This window comes from Perca flavescens, chromosome 9 (genome assembly GCF_004354835.1).
Source record: "Perca flavescens isolate YP-PL-M2 chromosome 9, PFLA_1.0, whole genome shotgun sequence".
Taxonomy (NCBI): Eukaryota; Metazoa; Chordata; class Actinopteri; order Perciformes; family Percidae; genus Perca; species Perca flavescens.
The window spans coordinates 15,976,137-16,002,222 of record NC_041339.1 but is presented as its reverse complement, the minus strand read 5'-3'; the positions used below and the strand labels follow the sequence as shown (position 1 = coordinate 16,002,222).

Here is a 26,086-nt window from a genome sequence, read left to right as displayed (position 1 = left end):
GACCACAGGAACAAGGGACAAACATTTCTTCATAAATGTCATCACATGACTCCTGTATATCTATAAGCCGTTTCTCTATGACTCCTCTGTTTACTCTGCTACGACAACCAAACTATTCAGCTTCAGGTTCCCGCCTACCAACCTCTCGTCATTGGTTGGAGGGCTAAATGTCGCTCTGTGAGTGGATGGCACAATGTCAATTACGACACTCTCAACAAGTTTGTATGCACACCTGGGTCGTTATGGACTTGAGTCTTATCTGTAAAAGTATGTCAAAATTATTATTATTTTCTTATTCTTTTACTAGAAACTATCTACATACGTGTTATATTGTCTAACGTATCGTTTCTCGGTGATGTCACGGTTATTTAAAAATATCTTTCAAAGGTCCACTGTGTCAAAGCTAAATATAACGTCACTGTGACAGCTAGCTAACATTACAAAAAGCACAATAGTTGTCAGTTTGAGCTCGAGCTGCCAGCTATATGCTAAATTTTGTCGTTTTTGTCAGTGTTAGAAAATTAATATTAGCACTGTAAGAGCCGGTGGTTAGTGTTGTAAAAGTGTTTACAAACTGTTGAAACCAAACTTAGGTTAACGTTAAACAAAAAGTGGTTTAACGTTAGCTAACGTCACTACTTTGTACTCTACTAACGTTACAATATAGCTAGGTTGTTCCTGTAACGTTAGCTAGCTAGCTACATTGCCAAAGTAACCACTTTCATAACTTTATGGCGTACAACCTGTCTATGCGTACAACATACTCATCGCATGCTTTTACTTCCTCATAGCTAACTAACAGGAGTTTACAGGAGGAGGACACAGTAAGCACTGACACAAAATCCAGTTACCAGTAATACCTGCAATAAATAGCCTACTTCCTCTGTAAAATGTTTTAGTTTTCAGTTTAGTTGGCACTTCATCAGAGAGGTGACTCAACTCCATTGTAATCATGGCTGCCATAATTTGTGGTGCTGGTGTTTTATGGGCATTGGGGTTGAAGCAGCATCTCTCCCCACAATTTCAACAGATTTTGTACTTGCAACTTAACTTAACTTAAAGCATAGGATTTGTACATTTTTCTCACTCTTTTCTCTTTTCTCATGGGTAATGAAATTAGATGTTAGTGAATAATAAGTCTCAACATCTTGTGAGTTAAGTTTTGTAACACTTTACAAAAAAGGGACATAGGTTAGTCTAGTTTAACCAGCATCCAGCAAGAACCAGGGTCCCTTTACATTTAAGCAATTTTCCAGCACACCATGCTTGTTTGCCGTTAAATATGGGAGGTTTACCTACTGTAGGTGTGACCAACCCACAGACTATGGATCAACCAGAAACAGTGTCCTGACCTGAAGTTCAAGAAGCAGGAAGTTTGCCTATTTTGTTGTTTCTATAGGGATCAAATTGTTATGCACCCCCCCCCCCCCCCCCCCTTTTTGATATCATACTCTTCAGTAAATCTAAATCTCTGGAATTTGTATCCCTGCTAGTAATTTCATCAATTGCTAATGTTGCAGTTATACAAGAATGTCACAACGTTTTAAGTTGTTTTGGATTGTATCATTGAATGTTATAAAAAGAAATGTGCAGTTGAATAGTACTTGATAGTCAGAAGATCAGAATGTGTAAAGTGACATACTTATACAGATCATACATTATCAGATGCAATGTACGTACCCATCATGAGAACTCTCATTAATAGTTTACACATTTGTGTGTATCAAGTGTGCCCATGTGTAGCCACACAAGAGTACAGTATGCTGAAGCATTCATGTCCATCTTTTGTTCCTGATTGCTTCTGATTCTCTGATTCAGCAGACTGGATGTGACCCTGTGACCCCTGGTTGCCAGGGAGAGAGCGGTGGGGCCATGGCTGCTGGGGCTACGGTCGGGGAGAGCCAACTCCAGAGGATTATCCGAGATCTGCATGGTACGCCAGTTTTGTGTGTGTGTGTGTGTGTGTTTGCTTGCTCGCGTTAATGTGTGTGAATAGATTCACGGCTGCAGGCAGTTGTTGGCTGACATGGTGTGACCGAAAATAGGAGAAAGAAGAGACATGATGCAATGAAATTAGTGTCAACGTCAAGTCTAAGTGCAATCTTCACGGCTGGAACTATCTGAACTTTCCTGGCCATCGAATCATTTGTGTAAACGTGCATCTGACCTCATATCCCTGTAGAAAGGGTGTAGTGGAAGACTCTGTCAGCATGCAGCGAGACAGAGAGTGCGTACTGAGGATGCACCCATCACGGGTATCCTTCCAGTTTTTGCGATGGATACGAGGCAAGTGGGTGATTTACAGACTAGTTGTGCTTAAAGAGGGTAGAGAATGGAAATAAAATGGAAACCAGAGCTGTTTGTGAGTGAGTTTGTAACCAAAATGCAACTATTTCTTTTAAGGCCATGTGACTTATTGTAAAGTAATTTCTAAGGAGATGAAAAATGTATATTATATATTTACTAAATTGTTCCTTTCTTTGTAGTCTAAAACCTGTACCTGTGAGACACATGTGTCTTTGCCACTTGTTTGTATGAACCCTGTGTCATTAATTTTTTTTTTTTTTTTTTTTTTTTTTTTTTTTTTTTAAACATGTGAATTACAGAGGCTGTTGCAGAGCTTGCAAAGGAGTACAGGGAAAGTGGGGAGCCAATCACCGATGACAGTACCAACCTGCACAAATTTTCCTACAAACTGGAGTACCTGCTACAGGTGTGATTTAGCTTATATTGTCACAGCTAACCCAGTAAATCCAAATTTCTTAAGGAAGATGTGAAAAAAAATTATAATTAATGACATGGCTCAAAAAACTATCTATGTTCAACAGTTTTTTGTTCCAACTTTATCTATATATGTATCTATCTTTCAGTTTGACCAAAAGGAGAAGACTACATTTCTTGGTACAAAGAAGGATTATTGGGAATACTTCACTGACTGTCTGGCTAAAATCAAAGGAGCCAATGATGGGATCCGCTTTGTCAAATCCATCACTGAGGTATGAAGATTTAGTTGTTTTTGTTTACAATGACACCACTAACATAATACTGATTACATACTGATCATAATATCAGATAACTCCTTAAAACATTATAAAGTAGTCCTATCTTTTTGCCCTCCACACACAATAGCTCAAATAGGCTTTTTTTCCATTTACTGTCGAAACTCCTGTAGTACATAATTGTTCATCTTCTTTCTAATTTTATATAATTGGTAGGAATAATGACAAAATAGCGCTTATTGCATTTTATGTATAACCCTCAACTGCATTACTTCTTGAACAGTTGAGATTAAAATGATCATTTAGATAAAATTATGAATTCTCATTGACTTTGTAGTTTTTGACATGTGGGATATCACTGCAGTTTGAGTGTGAAGTTATCACTGACTAAAAGCTCTGTGTAAAACATTGTCTTCTTTTGCTTTGATAGCTGAAGACATCTTTGGGGAAAGGACGAGCGTTTATTCGTTACTCCCTTGTACATCAACGACTGGCTGACACCCTGCAGCAGTGCCTGATGAACCAGAGGGTCACCAGGTAAAACTGTTAGATCATTCTTCATTTAAATATGAAGAAGTGTTGAAGTGCATGCAAACTGATTTTAGAAACCGCATTTTTTTGTTTGGTTTACAAGAAAACACTTTGACCAAAAACATGCCATTCAATTCCTTATTTGCATTGAAACAAAGTTGATGTGCTGTTGTACTATTTTACTTCATAATTTTCCCTTTCTGTTAAATTAGTATTCAGTAGTATCAGCTGTAGTTAAAGAACAATAACTGAGAAGAATTAAGTTACTGTCTTCAATGATTTACCAGATGTCAAAATGTGTGTGTGTGTGTGTGTGTGTGTGTGTGTGTGTGTGTGTGTGTGTGTGTGTGTGTGTGTGTGTGTGTGTGTGTGTGTGTGTGTGTGTGTGTGTGTGTGTGTGTGTGTGTGTGTGTGTGTGTGTGTGTGTGTGTGTGTGTGTGTGTGTGTGTGTGTGTGTGTGTGGAGCCCTGCTGTAGTATTGTACCAAATGGAGAAATACACAACTACAAGGGAAAATATTAACCTTAAAGAGGAATACAGGTGTCATTTGGTGCCATGAACCCTTTTCTGGTTTAGATGGCACTTTCGTCTTATAAGTGTCAAAATATGGGACAAAACTTACTTTTCAGACACTATTATTGCTTCTAGTTGTCCCACTATGTCCTACTGTAACCTCTTCCTCATCTCTCTTTCCACAGTGACTGGTACTATGCAAGAAGCCCCTTCTTGAAGCCCCACCTTAGTGTTGACATAATCAATCACCTGTACGAACTCAATGAGGTCCAGTTTGATGTGGCTTCCAGAGGGCATGATCTTGATGCCTCCTGGCCCACTTTTGCAAGGTAACTAACAAACAAAACAAATCGTGAAATTGAAAATGAAAATGTAGAGCATACAAAAATATCAAAAGTTATTACAGAAACAAATATGTCTAAATACAGCCATTCCTTTGCACCTGCTTTGACGTACAGTATCAGATTTATTTTCTGATCAACAGGAGGACACTGGGAAGTGCAAACTCACCTGGGCACATGTGGAAACCACCCAGTCGCAGTTCCAGTATTAACAGTCTGGCCAGTACCTACTCCCAGGTAACACACTAATAACATCCTGTCATTTTATTATCATTTTCAAAAGGATTGCATGATGTTCATCAATCTTCCTCTCTTCCTTCCCTTCTTCTCTGGTTTCCCATGCAACCATCTAGCAAGCACACGAGTTCCCCTCGAGCCCCGACTATGGCCATGGTCTGCTGAATGACCTGAATGAGTCTCTGCCTGCCTGTACCGAAGACCTTCGCCTGGAGCTGGACCAGTCAGAGCTAAAGCAGCGAGAGCTCCTAGATCAGGTGCAGCAGCTGGCCGAGGAGGCTGCTGAGCTCAGGAACGTAGTCGTGCAGCTCCAGAGGCAGCTGGATGTCTCCCTTGCTGCCCAAGAGGAGCAACAGGTCTTGCAGGGAGATATCAAAGCTCTGCAGGGAAGAGAAGATGCCCTGTCCAAAGAGGTGGAAGCACTTAGGACTGGGGAAATAGCCAGGGAGGCTGAACTACAAGTGTTTCAGGAAAAGTTGGCAGCTGCTGAGGGGAAGAACATAGAGCTCCTGGCCAAGTTGGATGGGGTTCTGAATGAGAAGGGCCAGCAGGCTGCCAATTACTTTGATTCAGCTCAAAAGATACACGACTTGCTGGACAGGTTGAAAGAGGCAGAGAGTGGGAAGATGGAAGCTGTAGCTGAGGCAGAGGAGAAGAAGAGGCAGGCAGAGAGGCTAAAGGATGAGCTGAGAGTCAAGGAGGCAGCTGTAAAGCATGGTGACACAAAAGTCGAAGCATTAGTTAAATCTGCTTCTGATGAAAAGGCCAAGTTGGAGGCGAAAGTGGAGGAACAGTGCAGTGCTCTTAATGAGCTGCAGGGGACATTGACAGTGAGAGAAAAGGAGGCAAGCAACCTACAAAGGCAACTGCAGGACCTCCAAATATCTCTAGAAGAGAAGGAGAAAGAGGTGGAGGAGGTGAAGAGGAGGGCACACCAAGATAAAGATGAAATGCAGAAGAATGCCGGTGGTTTAAAAGAGTCTTTAGAAGCAAAAGTCACTGCCCTTAAGGAGCAGCTAAAGATGAAAGATGCAGAGTTTACCTCCAGCTGCAATACACTAAAACAGCTAGAAGCCAAGAACCAAAGCCTGACCACAGAGCGGGACAAACTGACCACTAACCTTGTTGAGCTGGAGGGTAACGTCAAAGAACAAGCCAATAAGATAGAAGACTACAAGACGCAATGCAGCAGTCTAATGGAACTAAATAAGAAACTGCTGACCACAGTGAAGAGAAACGAGGAGCTGAAGAAGGAGATGGCAGAACACAGAACAGTGCTTGATGCTGAACTAGCAGCTCTAAGAGCTTCTGAGAAACAGCTTCGCGGCCAGCTGGATGATACCAAGATGACAGTGGATGAAAAAGAGAAGCACTTGCGTGAGGACAACCGCAAGTTGGATGAGAGTCTGCAGCAAGCCACCATGGCCGCGAAGCTCTCAGAGGCCACGTCAAAGCGGCTGGAGCAGGAGAACCAGAGTCTGAGAGAGGAGCAAGACACTGTGAAAGTAGCTCTTAGCCGCATGCAAGCTGACCTGAAGAGTGTTCATGGGCAGATTGGAGAGTTGGAGAAGAACTTGGGAGCCTCACGCAAGAATGAAGCAAGCCTTCAAGAACAACTTCAAGCTAAAGAGGCCCAGCTGGAAAGTAAAGAGAAGAACCTTGTTGAGCTCCAGTCCAGATTAAAATCTCTTGAGGCCAGGGAGAAGGAGCTTGAGATTGCCAAAGCTAATGCAGAAGCAACTTGTGCTAAACAGACAGAAATGATTGAAAGGGTTACCTCTGAGAAGCAGGCGATGGAGAAATCTCAGCTGGAGAGGAGCACGGTCCAAGCAAAGGAGAACCAGGAGGTGACAAGCAAACTTGAAGGCCAGCTGGAGGTGTGCATGAAAGAAGTGTCCAGGCTCCAGGCAGAGACCCTGGACCTCAGGGTGCGTCTACAGAGGTCTGAGGAGCAGAAGCTAAAATCAGAAGCACAGCTGGAGGTGACAGAGGCCCAAAGAGATGAGCTTAGGACTCTGACCGAGCATCTTAAAGCCCAGATAGAGGCACTGAATCAAAGGCATGTAACAGAGCTTATGGAGTGCAAAAAGAAAGAAGAGGCTCTGGTTGAACAGCGTGATAGAGAAGTATCCGCCCATGCCGAGGTGTCTATTTCTGCGGCGGCTGTCCGAGAAGAGCTTTCTACCCTCAAGGCAGAAAATGCCAGGCTAGCCTTAGAGAACAGCGAGATACGTGAGGGTCTACACAGGGCAAACACAGAGATGGCGGAGCTTGGGATGACCATCTGTAAGCTAGGTGCAGAAAAGGAGAAGGCTAGAGAGCATTGGGAAGAGGACGCTGCCAGAATTGAAGAAATGGAGAAAGAGTTAGAGCGACTGGAAAAGAGCATGGCCGAACTACAGCTGGAAAATAACAAACTAAGAGAGGAGCTGACACAGAAGGAGAAACTTCCAGAAACTGTCATGGAGCTACAGGAGCAGCTGAACCAAATGCAGAGCGTCATGGACTCAAGACGAGAGGAGGCAGACGCCACCAAGTTCCAAATGAGCTCGGAGAACATGAATCATCAGGTCCAGATGAAGGTGGGTCAGTCAGAACATGTTAATCATGACTTTTATTACACTCAAGATAGGCTAGTTATTTTTGCTGTACTGATTCTTTGCACCATAGTTTTTTGTTTTTGGCCCCGTTTACACCTGGCATTAACATATGATCTGTATGTGAATATGTTATCTGGATAATGACATCCGATCCATGGGTCTTTGCATTTACTCCTGGTATAAATTGGGATGCCATTTTGTACAGACATTAATGGTCTCCAGAAGGTTAAACCTAATGACTTTGGTGATGCCCTGACTTTTCCTTTAGCACCAATATAAGGTTGACGTTACTGGAAGAGACTACTACTACTGGAATACATTTAGGTACAAACTCCTTTCATTTCATGTCTCTCTCAGGAGGAATTGTAATAACTTTGGTAATTCCCTAACTTTTCATCTAGCACCATCAACAGGTCAAAATTTTGATTTGTCTAATATTTTACTATTACTTTGGTTTATGACCTGCAAAACTAAAGAGACATTCCCATCAGCCTTAGCGTTACGTTGTGTTTAGTTGGAATTAGCAAATGTTAGTGTATGTATGTAATGTATTCCTATTTGTATTTCAGAGTGTGAATGAGCAGCTGGACAAGATGAAAGCCCAGCTGCAAGAGGAGCAGAAGAATGTGTCCAGCTTGCAGGCCAAAGTGTCTGAACTTGAGGTCTGTCTTTTAAGCATCAAAAACAGAGATTCATGGTTACACAATAAGTAGATACAGAACATGGTGGTGGAAGATGTAAAAATAGACCATCATCAAAGAAGTGTGATGTAGTCACTTTCAAGTAAAAAACAAAACAAAACATATAATTAAGAGAAGCCTGTAGTTAGATTGCATTCAAAAGTGCAACATCCTATTATCATCAGCACCTTTATCTTTAACAGGAAGCTCCACATCACATGGGACATAATAACAGAAAGATTGTTTGTTTAGTACTCATTAACAGTAGATCATTATATTCAGGTCTCTGTTTTTTATAATGAGACACATTGATTGCTTGAGCAGTTTTCTTTGAATGCAGAAGTTAGAATAGATGTAAAAATAATTGCAATATAATGGTCCTAATCCAATTGATAGCTCAATTAAATTTGAGGGATGTTTTTTAAGATTTAATTGAGGCTGGGTCGCTCCAAATGTTATTGGATGTCCTCTAGTGCACCAGCAACAATATTTGTGTTATAGTACAGTACTTGAAATGTAATGAATTTAATTTATCCGGCAGTTTTCAACAGAACTGAGACTAATTTAAGAACAAAATTGGAACAACATTTGAAAAGAATATTTTTTTTTTTTTACTAATGGGTATTTCTATGCATCTTCTTATAATCTTTAATATAGACTGTGAATGAGCAGTACTTGCAGCTAACTGGCGAGAAAGATGCTCACATCACAAAGACCGAAACAACCATTCGTGAGAGTGAGCGCGAGATTCAGCAACTGAAAGATGCAGTAACCAGGTGCGTTTATGACCAGTGATACCTGTGAATTTCATCTTCAAAAAAGAGCCACTGACTCATTTTCCTTGCACTAACTTCTCTTCAGTGCTGAAGAAGCACACTCGGCCGTGCAAAAGGTCAGCGAGGAGTTGAAGCAGAAACTCAACGCAACAGAAGCTGCCAGTCAAAGCCAGTGCCTGAAGATGACTGCAGAGATCGATGACCTCAACAGAACCAAGACCATCCTTGAAGAGCGGCTCATCGAGCTTATAAGGTATGACCTGTCTCTATTACAGCTGTCAGCGGCGTCATGGCATAGAGTTTTTTAATGAAGAAAGGGGGTTAAAGTTCATTTTCTCAGATGTCTACCACCTTGTTATGTTTGGCTGCTGCCAGCTCTTTCATTGACCCACTAGGGAGTGTGTGTTTTGAATTGATTCTTCCAGTAAGAGCAGTTCTCTGATGTTATATCAGACGTTGATAAGAGAAAATCAGGTCTTTGGAGCAGGATCAGGGGAAAAAGGCTTCATTAAATGCTAATAATTTACAGAGAACTGGTTTTCTGTTGACAGAAAAGAGAGCAGGTAATGCTGAGGCCAGCATGAGAGGTGAAGAGTGGTAGAGAGACACTACTGAATAGAACGACAGCTTTTTATGCTTCATTTAGGAACCACTGTTTCATCAAAAGGTTGCACACTCTGTAAGGGATGAGACACAAATACAATGATTCAGTCAACTCCAACATTTGTTAAGACAGCACTAAACTTGAATGCATTTGTCTTTTTTTTTTTATCAGGGACAAAGATGCTCTGTGGCAGAAGTCAGACGCTCTGGAGTTTGAGCAGAAACTGCGAGCAGAGGAACGCTGGTGGTTAGTGGATAAGGAGGCCACAAACTGCCTCGGCTGCCAGGGCCAGTTCAGCTGGTGGCTGCGCAGACATCACTGCAGGTGGGCTTTTGGGGCCCACTGCATACTGTCTGTCTCTGTACCTACCCTGTTTGATTTTCAGACTACATATTAGTGGTGTGCAAAAAAAATCGATTCACATTAGAATCGCGATTCAAGCTCTAACGATTCAAAATCGAATTCATAGAATTCCAATTATTTTTATTTATTTTAAATTGTATGTCTACTGCAATCACATGGGAAAAGTAACTACACTTACATACGGTGAATCTTTTTTTTTTAATCAAGAATTGTTTTTGAATCGAAAATCGATTTTTAATTGAATCTTGAGCCTAAAAATCGATATCGAATCGTGACATTTTCAGAATCGTACACTACATATGGTATCACTTCTCATGCAAAACATCAACCATTTTCAGTAACAAAATATAGGTCTAATATTGATGAAAAACTATTTGTTCTTTTTTTTATAAATTAATTGTTTTTAGGCTTTGTGGTCGCATCTTCTGCTACTACTGCAGCAACAACTTTGTGATGACCAAGCACAGTGGGAAGAAGGAGCGCTGCTGCAGGGACTGTTACACCCAACACAGCGCGGTGGTGGAGAGGTTCACAGAGGCAGAGCTGAGTCCTTCAGACACTCAGCCTCCTCCACCGGGAGCTGGACCTCAGCCGCCTCCTGAACCGGCCCCGTATATACCCACTCCCAGGGTAACAGGTGAGAGGCATGCTGGGCGGAAAAACACATGCTTGACAACTACACACAACCTAAATGTTGATTTCTGTAGTTCTCTTTTCCTGTACAGTAAGTTAACTGAGAACTTTGAAGCAGAAGTGAAAAGATTGACTTTGTCATATTGAGGAACAAGGACAGAAATCTTTGCAGTACAATTATTGTTCAATAGACAAAAATGGGAAGAGGCTGACTGACATTTCCATTCAGATAAGAAGCTGCTTGTTTTTTATTGTAAATAAAGGAACGCTGCATCATGTTACAGTAGATCTATTTTTGTAGTGGCTTATAGACTCTGTACTGTTACATGCAATACGTTTTTGTATACTGTTTAATCAGAAGACTATACCATGAGAATATGTAGTGGCCCAATAGTCCAACGGTTTAATTCAAACATTCTTGTTCCTCCTAGTTTCCGACCCCAGCAACAGATCTGACGATGGAGTTTTTGACATAATCACAGAGGAGGAAGTGAACGGCGTATACGACAGTGACACCATCTCCCAGACCACTGGAGGCTCCCTGGAGGGAGAACAAGACCGACGGCCTCCAGGATCACTGGATATGTGAGTGTAATATTTATCTGCGGATGGAGCGGAGGGATTGAGACCTGGTTCAGCCAGAGTTGGTCTGTGACTCTGGCCTTTGGTTAGATTCCTCAGCTGAAGGTTACTCTCGCACATCAATATCCAGGCTTTATGACCAAATGACCAATTGGGCCTTTATGTCAAAAACACAATGATATGTCTATATATATATATATATATATATATATATATATATATATATATATATATATATATCACACTCAAACACACACACACATGTCTGGTTTTGCTCAAACAGTTGTTTCACTTTCAAATGGGGGAAGTAGGAAATTAGGACGGGAACTAGTTCCCTATTATCAATAATGCACCATCAATTCTGCCCTACAAAAGCAAAACGCCGTAACATCATGTTTGGGCAAAAATGAGTTAATGTCACTTTTGGGGTATTTGAGACCTCCTTTATCATGTGAATAAATATCGTGAGTCAATTTGATTGTTTTAACGAGAAAATAAAGGGCTATGACAACCGTAACATCCAAAATCATACGAGAAACCACAGCAGAACCTGCTTTTGTTCCTTTGTTCTGGCACCCTGAAGTTGAGTTAAGGTGTTCTGACTTTGTTTAGCCAGGCATCAAGAGAGATGTTACTGTGCCGCCGTGATGTTACTGTACTCTGGTCTCGTCATACTGTCAAAGTTTGCCGCTTTTAATTGTCACCAAACCACGTAACATACAGACGACATATCTTTCAAATAAAGTGGCGATGATTCCTATTCTGTCAGTGTCAGTCACAGCCCGGAGCTAGCTAACTTTAATCTGTGTCACGTAGCGCTAACGGTGATGCTGACACACCTCCTCACTTGGCGGAGCCTCACATCAGACGCTGAAAACGAATTATTAAATACACAGGCATCCTACCTTTCCATGCAATCCGATATAATCCATGGAAGATATAATCCATAGCAAAGCACGTCATCTGCTGTATCCACAACAATCCATACGTGTTTGAGCCATATTTCCTTCTTGCAGGTCTTCATGTCAAATCTTACACAAATCCATAAAACCACTAAGCTAGTTATTGCTAATGTCCGTACAAAGTAGGCTAACCTAAATCTTATCTCAGAATTAAAAAGTAGTAATCCAAGTCAAATTCTTTGACTGTGCATCTTGCGCAGTTTGTTGGCCCTTAACCCTTAACCAGGGGCTGTTCTAGGATCAGACCTTTAGGGAGGCTCAGCCCCTAATGAGAATATGACACGGATACAGTGCCTTGCAAAAGTGTTAAACAATATATATTTATTGTTAAACAATAAATATACCTTTGTATTAAATTATAATTAAATTTTCTTTATTGAGAAAATATTTCTTGTATTTTTTCATACTGTATAAGTAACTTATCTGTCATACTGTTCAACAGTGTTAGTGTTGCCACACTATCCTGATCATTATAGCAGTAAATAGGAACAACCAAAGGTCTATATAATTTAAAACAAATACCATGATGACTAGACCTTGGTTAGGTGTTCTTATAATGGATGTAAGTGTGGTGAACAGCAAGCAAATATTGATTATTTGTCAGTTACTGCCTTTTGCCTTTGCATGACTCCTTGTTTTTGGCACCTGATACAAAGGCAGACTACAGTAACTGTCAAACAAGGGTCAAAGGTCAATTTTGAACTCAAGATTTTTTGCATACAAACATTTCTTCATTATAGCAACTAGTTGTCAAATTTTGGGAGTTCTACCTATAATACTTTTGTCTGGACAAAACAGAAACTTTAAAGTCATTTTTCTCAGTTTCACACTCTAGCGAGTTAAGGTCTTTTGCCTTTGCAGGTAGAGATGTTCCGATACCGATACCAGTATCGGTATCGGCTCCGATACTGCCTAAAACGCTGGTATCGGTATCGGGAAGTACTGGAGTTTATGCACCGATCCGATACCACGTAATAAAGCCCTAAAGAAAATCTACATTAAAGTAGTTTATGTTCTTTTTCCGTTACAGTATAACTGACTGTCAAACTGGAGAATAAAAGAAAGTTCTGGGGCATTCATTGTTTGTGTTTGTTCATGTTTCACATAGAGTTTAGCAAATCACTCCGCCTAAGTAGCAGAAGTAGCAGTGCTTCGCCTTTCTGAGAATATAGTTCCCAGTTTGTATCCGGTTAGAAGACGGCTGTGTCTCATAGTGACTTTATTTGTACACCCTGTGACTATACAAATCACAGCATGTAAATAGGAACATGTTGGCGTTATTTTGTCACTTATTGGGAGCAGTAGGCTAGTTGGAGCCTGTTACCTCCAGGATCTATGCTAGGCTTAGCTAGCGTTGGGGGCGTCAGACAGAGTTACAACACGCACAGAGATGAGAAGGATATGTGTGGACTTGTCTAACTCTGGGGGATACTGTGAATAAGCTAAAGTCCCAATAAGTCGGCGTGTTCCTTTAAACATACTGTATTTGAAATGAACTAAATGGGATAAAACCTGCAGAAACACTGCTATGATCTTTTAAATATGCATAAGTCATGATGCATGGGTAAAATCCATATTCCAATTTTAATGCATAATGATGAGTCTAGAGTGTATCACCAAGACATTTTGAAAGACAGCTAGACCTACCGTATGCTGGCTAAGATACATTGTATGTTTGTTGTTAAATGATCACAGTGAAGAACATATTTTTGATCTGAATGAATCGTTATGCCATTAAAAAGTTATATACATTCAAAACTAAATCTAACTCTCCGTGTCTTGTGTTTTGCAGAGGCATAGGAGATTTAACCCCTGATGACCCGGAAGAGCATGTTCCCACTGTTCAGGATTCAGAAATCAACCTTCTCAAATCAGGAGAAGTCACGTGAGTCTGGACCTTTGGTTTACGTCAAGTGTGGAACTGCTGAGTCACCTTGTTCTAACAATGCTCTTTAAATGCATATGTTCCCATTGCAGGATGGCTGTCCCTCTCAGCATTGACGACATTTCTCAGTTTGGTGACAGTTCCAGGGAACTCTTCGTCAAGTCCAGCTGTTACAGTTTGATAACCGTTGCCGTGGGTGACTGTGGGCCAACCATCAGCTGGATGTTTTCCTCCGAGCCTAAGAGCATCTCCTTTAGTGTGGTTTACAGGGAATCCACTGACACCCATGTGGAACAGTCAAAGGTAGACAAATGTGTTGTGAGACTCAGTCAATGCTTGTGCCTCAGGAAAAGTCCAGCACGGCATTGTTGTTACATAGTTTCAAATTAAAGTACATGATAAAGCCTTTTTAAAAAGGGGGACCAGAGGGTGTGTGCCAATTATAGGGGTATCACACTTCTCAGCCTCCCTGGTAAAGTCTACTCCAAGGTGCTGGAAAGGAGGGTTCGGCCGATAGTCGAACCTTGGGTTGAGGAGGAACAATGCGGATTCCGTTCTGGTCGTGGAACAACGGACCAGCTCTTCACTCTCGCAAGGATCCTGGAGGGAGCCTGGGAGTATGCCCAACCGGTCTACATGTGTTTTGTGGATTTGGAGAAGGCGTATGACCGGGTCCCCCGGGAGATACTGTGAGAGGTGCTGCGGGAGTATGGGGTGAGGGGGTCTCTACTCAGGGCCATCCAATCTCTGTACGACCAAAGTGAGAGCAGTGTCCGGGTTCTCGGTAGTAAGTTGGACTCGTTTCAGGTGAGGGTTGGCCTCCGCCAGGGCTGCGCTTTGTCACCAATCCTGTTTGTAATATTTATGGACAGGATATCGAGGCGTAGTCGGGGTGGGGAGGGGTTGCAGTTTGCGGCCTGCAACCTTCAGCACTCACTGGATCGGTTCGCAACCGAGTGTGAAGCGGTTGGGATGAGGATCAGCACCTCTAAATCGGAGGCCATGGTTCTCAGCAGGAAACCGATGGAATGCCTCCTCCAGGTAGGGAATGAGTCCTTACCCCAAGTGAAGGAGTTCAAGTACCTTGGTGTCTTGTTCGCGAGTGAGGGGACAATGGAGCGGGAGATTGGTCGGAGAATCGGCGCAGCGGGTGCGGTATTGCATTCAATCTATCGCACCGTTGTGACGAAAAGAGAGCTGAGCCAGAAGGCAAAGCTCTCGATCTACCGGTCAGTTTTCGTTCCTACCCTCACCTATGGTCATGAAGGCTGGGTCATGACCGAAAGAACGAGATCCAGGGTACAAGCGGCCGAAATGGGTTTCCTCAGGAGGGTGGCTGGTGTCTCCCTTAGAGATAGGGTGAGAAGCTCAGTCATCCGTGAGGAGCTCGGAGTAGAGCCGCTGCTCCTTTGCGTCGAAAGAAGCCAGTTGAGGTGGTTCGGGCATCTGGTAAGGATGCCCCCTGGGCGCCTCCCTAGGGAGGTGTTCCAGGCACGTCCAGCTGGGAGGAGGCCTCGGGGAAGACCCAGGACTAGGTGGAGGGATTATATCTCCAACCTGGCCTGGGAACGCCTCGGGATCCCCAGTCGGAGCTGGTTAATGTTGCTCGGGAAAGGGGAGTTTGGGGTCCCCTGCTGGAGCTGCTCCCCCCGCGACCCGACACCGGATAAGCGGACGAAGATGGATGGATGGATGGATGGATGGATGGATGGATAAAGCTGAACGCAATGCCTTTCAATTGTTATAAATTGAAGCCACTCTAAAACAAATGGTGACGTAAAACCAGAAGTTATAATAGACTGACCCTGTCCATGCTTTCATGGACGCCCGCTACAGAGGGAGGGGCTGTTTGTTTGATCTTTTAAATATCACTTCCTGAGGAAAACCTCAGCAGGTAGCCAGTGTTGCTGAGCATCTTGAGGTAAACATCCTGCACTTGAAATGTCAGGGTTTATAAATGAGTTATGACCTTTTGTGGCATATACCATCCCTTTCCTCTTGTGTCAATATTTCCTAATATGAGGTTATTCTTTTCTTTGACATTTGCTCTTAATTCAAAGTGTGTTTGGGAATCCACAATATATTACAGTTATTATGATACAGATGATAATTGGATTCTCGCTGTCCAACATAAAACAAACTATATGTAAGGTAACATCAAACAAGCGATAGATAGGATGGCCAAAGGAGAGATTTGTTGAGCTAACCTCTGGCAGTACCTTTCACCTCTACATTCAGTTTCACTTCAGACCAAGGTTTCTGTTCCTCTCTCAGGTCCTGATTTCTCTGACTCGCTGCAATTCCCATAAAGAAACAATTCAAGGACAGCTGAAAGTCCGAAACCCCGGCCTCTATACGCTCATCTTTGACAACTCCTTCTCACGGTATGGAACTCCTGACATCACCAGCTCCTTTGTCCTGGTTCTTCCTCCTCAGCTTGTGAATTATAGAAGTGGTTTAACTCCTATTGTCTTTTGCAATCATTTCCTGTCGCTGTTGGGTGTGTGTGTGTGTGTGTGTGTGTGTGTGTGTGTGTGTGTGTGTGTGTGTGTGTGTGTGTGTGTGTGTGTGTGTGTGTGTGTGTGTGTGTGTGTGTGTGTGTGTGTGTGTGTGTGTGTGTGTGTGTGTGTGTGTGTGTGTGTGTGTGTGTGTGTGTGTGTGTGTGTGTGTGTGTGTGGACTTCAAGCCGGCTTTCTATTGTGCCTCACCGTCTCGTTTCAGTTAATCGGATTGCAGTCCTTTGATCAGAAACCCTTTTCCAACAGGTTTATCTCCAAGAAAGTCTTCTACCATCTGACCATGGAGAGGCCCATAATCTATGATGGAAGTGACTTCCCCTGAAGCTGGATAACCCACAGAGGTATCAGCATGATGTCACAAAGACCTCATCATGATGTCACTGTGGCAGCTGAAAGGGGAGACCGAAGAGATGGCAAATTCAGTGATTGAGTCATTTGAGGAATTTTTTTTTGCTCTTTTGTTCCCAAAACCTGTTTTTACCCAAGTATTTTATGTTTTTAAAAATGTTTCTTTATTATTTAAGTCCATGGTGTTAATGTTTTGTGGCTTGCTTACATTTTAACTGCGGCCTGTAAAGTGTTGTCAACTAGATGAAAAAGGGTTTTAGAAAGAATATAAGTTTTATGTTGTTTTTTTTTAAATATATACACCAAGTAATATACGTACTTAATTCAGCTAGGTTTAAATAAGTAAGTTGTTCAGTTTGAGAAATTGTGTGATTTTGTTATTTCTTTCAATTTGTTTTCAGTCTTAGTTTTGCTTTGGCCTCTCTTTTCTCAAATATGCTGTTACTTTAGGGAATTGAGATCACTGCATGTAACACTAGCAGTATGAAATATGATAAAAGACTGTATTTATTTGCAAAAACTGTCAATGAAGACCCAGGAAAGATTTTAAAAATTTACAGAATGGTGGTCAGTTGAAAGCTTCTGTAGCAGAAAAGTGCAGACAGGTTGTTTGTTTGCCTTGTTCATTAATTGTCTGAACGCTATGTTTGCACTTCGTCACCGCAGGAAGGAAAAAAGCGGCAACTAGTAAATGGCCTGTAAAAATACAGTTTGCGTTTGATAACAAAGCATGTGAACTTTGTGCAAATCTCAGGAGTGGGACATAAAATTGTCCTCCAGTGGAAGCATGTCCTTTTATGTTTTTGGAAAACAAAAAGAAAAGAAAATCTGCCATCTTACTTTCTGTGCAAGGAGACAAACAAACCAGCTTTCTCCATCCAGTTCACAGGCTCTAATGAAGCAGAGTGCCTGTACCATACACAGGCCGACTTGTGTCATTACAATGACATTCACTTAAAGTATATTAATGACTGTACTTTCAAAGTGCCTATTAACTCTGATTGCCAGGGATTAGTTTGATTTTGTGTCCGTATATTGTACCCTTTGTTATCTGCATAGAACGTGACATTTGATACTATTCTGTAAAAACTTAATTCCAAATCACAATCTGCACAGTATAAAAATGTTTCAGTTTTTTTCAGTTGAAATGATTTTTCAGTTTGGATTTCATTTGAATCTCTGGACTCTTTTTGTAATATGTTTAGAAAACCGTCTGCACTGTGCTCTCAGTGATCAAATGGTTTTCAGTATTGTGTGCTGTTCATTGATGGTTTTTACTATTCTAGCAAAGCAATAAGGAAAAACGGGCTTGCTCACTTTTGGACACAACCATACACTACTTAATGAAGCAAGGGCGTATCTCTATGCTGCTTTTATAGAGATCTGTTTACACTTCACAGTCAGATCTCTTATATTTTTGATGGGTGTAAATTGGTGCAATTTCTATGCAAATGCTCATATTTTCTCTACAGAGCTGCACTTTGTGATACTTGTTTAATAAATTGTTTATAAGCAATATTAAATCTGTTAAGTTTACATTATCTTTGTCAAAGTGTTCCCGCAGGGACAGATTTATCTACTTGCTGTTTTTAAAAGGATCATTTTGGAGGAGTAGAATGTGCACATGTCATCGTTGCAAGCACTCAGTGTATCTAGTAATGGACCTGTCAAAACCCCCAGTAAACACGAATAAAACATGAGCGTAATAATGCCTTCGACATCCACTAATCTCTGTCTGGTTTATCGTTGACAGCTTGGAACGACAGAACAAGATCAACACATCACTCATCACAAACAAGTATGTTTCCTGTCTAACCATACCTCCTATCTCAATTTACGTCAGACGAAATAAAAACCTAAATAGTTCAATACAGAAGACAACACTCCGCCTTAAAGCTATGGAAGTTCGTTTTTCTGCCATAAACCCTAAAGTTTTGAAAACCATGCTGCAACTGTATGTAATTGGACATCAGGTGTGGAAATAGCCTGTCAGGATAATACTATATTTGTTCATATTTCTTTTTCTTATTGTTCTTATGTTAGAACCTGTTGTGTTAATGATATCAGTTGATTGACAGATTAAATTAATCTGTAATTTTCCAGCAAAAATGCCAAATATTTGATGGTTGCATTTTCTCAAATGTGAAGATTTGCTGTTTTTGAGAGGTTTGGAAATGTTTTACTTTTTTACTCATGTTTTATACATTTATAGATGTTAATCAAGAAAATAATTGCCAGATTGATTGATGACAATAAAAATATTCATGACACCCTAGATTTTACCTGGTATTTCTTTGGTGTAACATGAATAAAATTGACACATACGCTTAGCGATAAGCTCTTATTAAACAAAGAAAAGAATAAACATAATTTTAATCCATAAACAGTTTCCCCACAAAACTGACCAAATTGATAAAATGAAAACTGAAAAGAACAAATAGCCTATGTCAGAGAGAAAAATATGTAGAAGAAACATAAGTAAAGCAAACAAAACACTGTTTGTCAATTAAAGCTTGTGTAAAATGGAAAAATGGAAATCATGATATTTCCATAACACATAACACAAGACCAAATGTTGTGCGTGTGTTTGGCGACACACTCAGGCTCAGGAAAACAGAGGGATGGATTTTGAATACTAGTAGGCCTACAGTGCCCGTTCAAAATGTGCCTGTTTGGAAGGGGCCGATTGGCCTGTGATATTGCTGCTTGTAGAATTCTCCAAAACCAAAGTGTACCCTTAAATTACTTACAGAAGGACCCCGAACCACTTTAAATGCAACTTCACTGTATAGCCTGCTACTAAGCTTTATTTACAGTGTAGGCTCTACATCAGAGGAAGACGTTGAACTACTAATATTTACATGACATAGAATGTTGCAGATTCAGAATTTAATCACAAAATATCATTGATATATATAATAGTAGGCCTATAATATAATTTGCGTCTGCAAAATAGGCTCGGAAGGAACTTGTTTTTGTGGAAAATGTGTAAGTTTAAAAGTTGTTTTAGTCTTGCAACAGAAAACTCAGATTGGACAGATAGCCTAGCTGTGTGGATTTACCCTGCAGAGATCTGAGAAAAGGTTAACCATAGTCCTCATATATCGACCAGAGTTTAAAATGCCAACACAAAGGAAGCCCAAGGCCAGGGGCGTAGCACAAGACCCTGGGCCCTATGCATAGGCAGTCCTAATGGGCCCCCATGTTCCTCAACTCACCCCCCTCCCAAAAAAAAATAAAAAAATCTGTACACATGATTCATGTGCCCGATTATTTTTTTTTTTTTTTTGTAGGCCTAACATTTTTTTGTAGGCCTAAATGTTTATAGGGTAATAACTATTAACTGTAATGCTTAGAGTAGCCTGATAACACACATTTCAAACCTCCTTTGTCAACATCCTCTAGCCTACTTTACTGTGGTTACTACTACATTTTGTTTGTTTTCTCTGTACCTTTACTTGCCAGCCTGCGTACTATGGTGTCTCTCTGATCATCTGTTAATTTATCTGGCCATAGTCCTGGATCCTCTGGCAAAAACTGGTCTACACTGCTCTTCCTACTTTCCAGTTCCTCAGCTCTCATTTCCACAATGTGCTCAGAGCAACACTCATGCTCCTTGCTGTCTTCACTCCAATCATCCTCAATCTGATGTTCTCTGTCATCTTTCTCCATGAAGGATACATCTGATAATAATTATCCTAATTGTAACCTAATATAATGAAACACACTAAGATGTTAGTGTTACTTAAAGGAACACGCAGACTTATTGGGAATTTAGCTTATTCACCGTAACCCCCAGAGTAAGACAAGTCGATACATACCCTTCTCATCTCCATGCGTGCTGTAACGCTGCCTGACGGTTCAGGCATTAGCTTAGCCCAGCACAGATCTTACAGGTGAATGGTTCCAGTAATCCTACTGCTCCGAATTGTGACAAAAGTGACAATATAATGCCAACATGTTGTGATATGTAGAGTCACAGCGTGTACAAAAAACAACGTAACTTGAGACACAGCCATCTTCTAACAGTAAACAAACCGGGAACTATATTCTCAGACAGGCTTTCTGCGAGCATATCACTCCGCCCAAGTAATATATTCTTCCGCCTGAGAATATAGTTCCCGGTTTGTTTACAGTTAGAAGACGGCTGTGTCTCATGTTACGTTGTTTTTTGTACACGCTGTGACTCTATGAATCACAACATGTAAATAGGAACATGTTGGCGTTATTTTGAAACTTATTCGGAGCAGTAGGATTGCTGGAACCATTCACCTGCATGTTCTGTGCTGGCCTGATGCCACTGGAACCGTCAGACAGCATTACAGCACGCACGGAGATGAGAAGGATATGTATCGACTTGTCAAACTCTGGGGGTTACGGTGAATAAGCTAAATTCCCAATAAGTCGGCGTGTTCCTTTAACACCTTTCAGTCAAAATGGCTATTACAATGGTGTGGTATATGCAAACAGCATTGTTAGTGTAGTTTATTTATTTAGCCTTTAGCTCAGATTACATGTATAACCAAATTATCATTTGAATTGTATGTTCTGCTCTTTCTATGGGTTGTCTCAGTCCGTTTTTAACATTAACAGTCACGGAGATATTCAAGCAGTTTAGCACCATGGATTTCATTTGTGCTCACCTTTCTTTGAAAAGAAGTCAGTTACCAATTGTTTCCCCTCCTTTCGTTTTCTCTCCTCCTCCTGTCTTTCCTTTCTTTTTGGTAGCCTGATTTGGCTTTCTTTGAGAAAGACATTTCTACAGCACAAGTTTGCGCTCCACCAGACGCTCAACTGAAATAACGTAAACAAAATGTGTGCAGATGGACTAAACCATTTAGCGCATTAGCAAGGGATGGGGGAGACCTTAGATAGTCTTTTTTGTATACAAAATATAGTCAGTCAATCAACCAAGCTGACATGCATTATGAAATTTAATTAGGAAATGAAAACATCCAGGTGAAATATTCCAGACTTTTCAAGGGTCCTCTCTCCCCTTGGGCCCTGGTAATCAGTATCGGTTTTACCCCCAGTGTCAGTACCCGTTCCGTTCCACCTGCACAATCCGTTCTGCGCATGCGCAAGATGTTCGCGCATGCGCTGTGGTACGAGGATTTACGACACTACCCGATCTGTTCCCACACTAGCCTCCACATGTTAGTTTAGCTAATAGCTAATTCGGGCGGACCGCTAGCTAGGTGATTATAGCGGTCTGCCGTTAGCCTCCACTGGGAAGCTAACGTTACTTTAGCTAACAGTTAATTTGGCTAACCGCTAGCTGATTGTAGCGGTCTGCCGTCCGTCAGCCTCCACAGTTAAGCTAACGTTAGTTTAGCTAACAGCTAATTCGACCGCTAGCTAAGACAGCATGTAAACTTTAAAAGACCCTCAAAATAAAACTTGAAAACAAACATTAACATATATAACAGCTGTTACGTCAGTTCTACTTTACTTGTGCTCATTTAAAATACAATCATTCAATACTTGTCTTTATTGTTACTGTAAAGTCTTAATTTTGCTGTAGCCTGCTTTTCCCATTATGTTTGACTTAACGTTATTTTAGACTGAATCTAACTGTCCGTTCTGCCTGCACGATCCGTTCTGTGCATGCGTTATTTGTCGGCTAGCGGTTAGCCGAATTAGCTGTTAGCTAAACTAACGTTAGCTTGGGTGGAGGCTAGCGTGGAACAGATCGGGCAGGTCGTAAAACAGTATTATCATCTGCGCATGCGCAGAACGGATTGTGCAGATGGAACGGATCGGGTACTGACACCCAGTCCGACGCCCCTGCCCAAGGCAACGGATATCCGGCCTAAACGAGTGCAATCCTTTTATATATGTCAATGGTGCAATCCAATGGTGCAATCCGGTGGATTTTCGGACGGCCATGGAGCAATCCCGGAAGTGGAACGTCAAGGATATAGATTAGTGGGCGTTTCCCAATATGTGTTCTTCTATTGACTTGTGTTCTTGTGTCCCTGTGAAACGTCATCTCGTGTTGCCAAAGTACTGTCCCAATACACAAGTTCCCATTTTGCCAAGAACAGTTAAAATTCCCTGATGTATTCTTGACACGCCCATTTACCGAGGATACATCGGTTGGTAACTTGTATGAACTTCGCAGCACCTGTATCCCAACATTCATTTTGGCATTCAATGATGGTTGGATTTCCAGTAGTTAGACAGCCCAAAAACGGGACAATTTTAACAATTTTCGCCATCTTATTCATCACTAAATTCACTTCTGAGAACATTTTAGGGGAGAAATGAACGGTTTAGATTTCGAATATAGGCAGTCTTGCGAAAATCTTTCCCGAATTGACAATTTGCTCCAAAGTTTTTGGAGTTTTCGGAGCTCCGTAAATTGACGCGGCCGCCAGCTTGCGCCTGCCGGGGTCAATAGCTCGGCGCTCAGACAGTCACACTCGGAGACCCCGCTGTAAGACGGAGGTCTTTTAGACCGGTTCCGTAAATAAGAGGCTTTTATTTCGCCGTTGACGGATCGTTTCTTTAAATATCACAACACATGTCCATCATAAGATTAACGGGAACCTGTGTTAACTGTCTTTTTGGAGTTAAACTCAACAAGCACACACAAACACACAAACACATACATACACACACACACACACACCGCAGCAGGCAGAGGAGAGATATACCATAGACTGTATATTATATGAGATACCCGTTTCTTTTCGGGAGACTTGTTTAAATTATGCCATAGGCTATAGCCTACATTATATTTTGTATTTAGTTCATATTTTTGGTGTATTTGTTTTCTGATTTATTAGAAATTGAGTTTCAGTCTGTATGATAAATGAACAGTTGTACATAAAGTGGTAACATGCTATGACATGTTATGTAGACTAAAGGGGAGACACCAACCTTCTAATTTCCATCTCCCTGGGCATATACAGTGCACTACAATAATATAGAAATGGTAATTCCACATAATACTAATAGGAACATGCACACCAGTGCATATGCCTATTTTTTATTTTTATTTAAACTGACTTAAACTTATACACTAATAATAGGGATCGCGTTCCACTCTTTTGAATAGAAAGGGTGTTTGAGCTAAACCATAAACAATAAAATTAAAGCTCAATTAGTTTTATTTTTCAATATTATTGCAATAGTTGTAGCATTATGAGGTTTTCTTGTCCGGAGATTGTTATAATACAAAGTGGTTATATTGTTGTGGTTTTTATTTCTAGCTGGTATTTTGGAGCCTTGCAGATAGCCTCTGTGCTGGGAGTGTTGAGCAATAACAGGAAGAACGCATCGTCTCAAACTGTTAACAGCGTTTTCTGTGCTTGTGAACTTGCGAGTTTCTTCTTCCAAGAACAACCAGCAAGAACGTTCTCCCCAAGAACACAAGTCCGTAGTTTGCATTCTTGGTATTAAGAAACGCCCCGAGACTTGGGTGGGGCTGCTTCTGGGCAGTGAGGGTGCATTCAATGTCTTTGAGTAGCCTAGTATGGGAATTAACTCGCAGATTGTCACAATACGGTGACTAGGATAGCTGCCTGTCCTGTAATATATTTACTGTAATAAATCCAATAATTACCCAAATGCGTCATCAGATATTAAGGAAACATGCTAAGTTGAAATACTATCTTTTCTGACAATAATGCTAATGCCAGTATTTTCTCCTTTGGAAATTTCAGTTCCGTGACGGAATTTCTGTTTGTGTTTTGGCCTGTGTTGTTATCAACTGCCCAGTTTGACAGACAGGTTGCCAGATATAACGTTACCTGTAAAAACGTAATGGAGACAGCTTAGAGTCCAAAAGGACACCAAGTAGTGGTGCGTTCTTTTTGTCCACCGAAGTCGATTTACGAGTCGTTTTCCGGAGTTACGAACCGGAAGTTGCAAAAAGAACGCCACTGAGGTCGTATATACAACTCGTCAAGTCGTCTGAACTCAGAGGACCCCGAGTTCACTTTCAAAGATGGCTACGTCGTGCATCATACGTAGTAAACATTATGGTTTTCTACAATTTTAAGCACTTTTGTCTTTGTTGTAACCAAATGAAGAAGTCGTACACATAGCACTGTATACTGCTACCTATAGGCATGTTGCTACAGTCTTATTATGAGTTAAATACCGCCTAATTAGTTATTTTGTAGCTTGTGCAGCTGAAATTGGCTAGAGACGCTCAGTTGCTATATGACAACAACGGCTTTGAGCCGAGTCTTGAGCAGAAAGCAGAGCAGTAGCCTAACGTTAACGTTAATCAAGACGTAATTTTCATGTATCAAACTGTGAAATATATTTGTGTAATATGTCAATAACTGGGTGAATAGAATCCTAAATGTTACTAAAAATTTTTAATAAATCCATCTTTTCTCCGACTCGTAGTATTGTGTGACAAAAAGAACGCAACAACCCGCGGTTATTCGTTTTCCGACATGGATGTGACGTCACACTCAATCTACTAGTCGCGATTACAAGACAAAAAGAACGCACCATAATTAACCGGCCCTTTTGGTCAGTTCGTCAACACTATGTGACGCGTTCATCCAATCAGCTGCCAGTGGACCATCAACCATGGATGAAGAGAACGCCCATCAACGTACAAATGAGGGGAGGCGTTGCGTCACCACGCTTCAAAGTGCATGTCAGACTGGCAACCTCCGGGAACTCCTTCCAGTATTTTGAATTTGTACTGCAGTTAACTATTTTAAACACTAGCCGTCAGTAGGCTATTACATATTGCACCTTTAAGCCTACCCAAGCATACATTACCCGCTGCAGCTGACAGCAGCGATATGTCCCTGTCAGCTATCCGCTCGTGCTCCCGAAACGTGAAGAAAAGTTTTCTCGGTAGGACTAGCCTATATCCAGCAATCATGTTACGGTAGAAGCTGCAAAAAGTGAACCGCAGTGTAGATATAGATTGGATGAACGGTTCATGAGATATGAACATAGAGACAGAGACAAACGCAGAGATACACACACACACACACACACACACACACACACACACACACACACACGCACGCACGCACGCACACACACACACACACACACACACACACACACACACACACACACACACACACACACACACACACACACACAGAGGCGTCGCTTTTTAGATGTCCTCAAACCGGCCAAACTGGGAGCTGCCTTTTGCCATTAAATAAAGGTTAGGCTAAATAAAAGAAGAAACTAAAAAAAAAAGAGAATGTGTCTTTTCACGATGCAACATGGTTAGACTTTCATCCCTTCATCGTAGTATTCTGGAGGCAGCTAGTCCTTTGCAATGCTATAGAAATCTTTTTTCAGAATTTTTTTTTCAGATGCATTTGTTACCGATAGGCTAGTTTGTACGTGAGGTTTTCATTTTTATTGTTGCACGCTTAACAATTGCACCTGGGCAGAGAGAGAGAGAGAGAGAGAGAGAGAGAGAGAGAGAGAGAGAGAGAGAGAGAGAGGGAGAGGGGGAGAGAGAGAGTCTCAGTCTCCCGTCCTGTAGGAGCGTGTTGCAGTCTAATTGAAGAAGCG

At 41.4% G+C, this 26,086-nt stretch overlaps 1 protein-coding gene across 2 annotated transcripts; it reads left to right on the top strand.

Annotated features, from left to right (window-relative positions):
- Positions 1 to 203: 203 nt before the first annotated feature.
- On the top strand, positions 204 to 18,096 carry fyco1a (FYVE and coiled-coil domain autophagy adaptor 1a). 2 transcript variants are annotated; one of them, XM_028587333.1, is made up of 18 exons: positions 204 to 267; positions 1,822 to 1,933; positions 2,607 to 2,713; positions 2,871 to 2,996; positions 3,430 to 3,536; positions 4,229 to 4,372; positions 4,528 to 4,621; positions 4,738 to 7,203; positions 7,791 to 7,883; positions 8,559 to 8,677; positions 8,763 to 8,930; positions 9,453 to 9,605; positions 10,052 to 10,281; positions 10,709 to 10,862; positions 13,614 to 13,706; positions 13,799 to 14,009; positions 15,981 to 16,090; positions 16,472 to 18,096. In XM_028587333.1, the coding sequence occupies exons 2-18, from the start codon at positions 1,873 to 1,875 to the stop codon at positions 16,545 to 16,547; spliced, it is 4,512 nt and encodes a 1,503-aa protein (XP_028443134.1). In that variant the 5' UTR covers positions 204 to 267; positions 1,822 to 1,872; the 3' UTR covers positions 16,548 to 18,096. The 2 variants fall into 2 exon arrangements, with proteins under 2 accessions (XP_028443134.1, XP_028443133.1); XM_028587332.1 differs by having other exon boundaries at positions 1,819 to 1,933.
- The last annotated feature ends 7,990 nt before the right edge of the window (positions 18,097 to 26,086 follow it).

Bases quoted from the DNA above. Each gene is read 5' to 3' on its own strand.
- fyco1a (XM_028587333.1), top strand. From the start codon at position 1,873: ATGGCTGCTGGGGCTACGGTCGGGGAGAGCCAACTCCAGAGGATTATC. The intron at 3,537-4,228 runs GTAAAACTGTTA...CTCTTTCCACAG, and splicing joins ATGAACCAGAGGGTCACCAG to TGACTGGTACTATGCAAGAA. The intron at 14,010-15,980 runs GTAGACAAATGT...TTCCTCTCTCAG, and splicing joins CCCATGTGGAACAGTCAAAG to GTCCTGATTTCTCTGACTCG.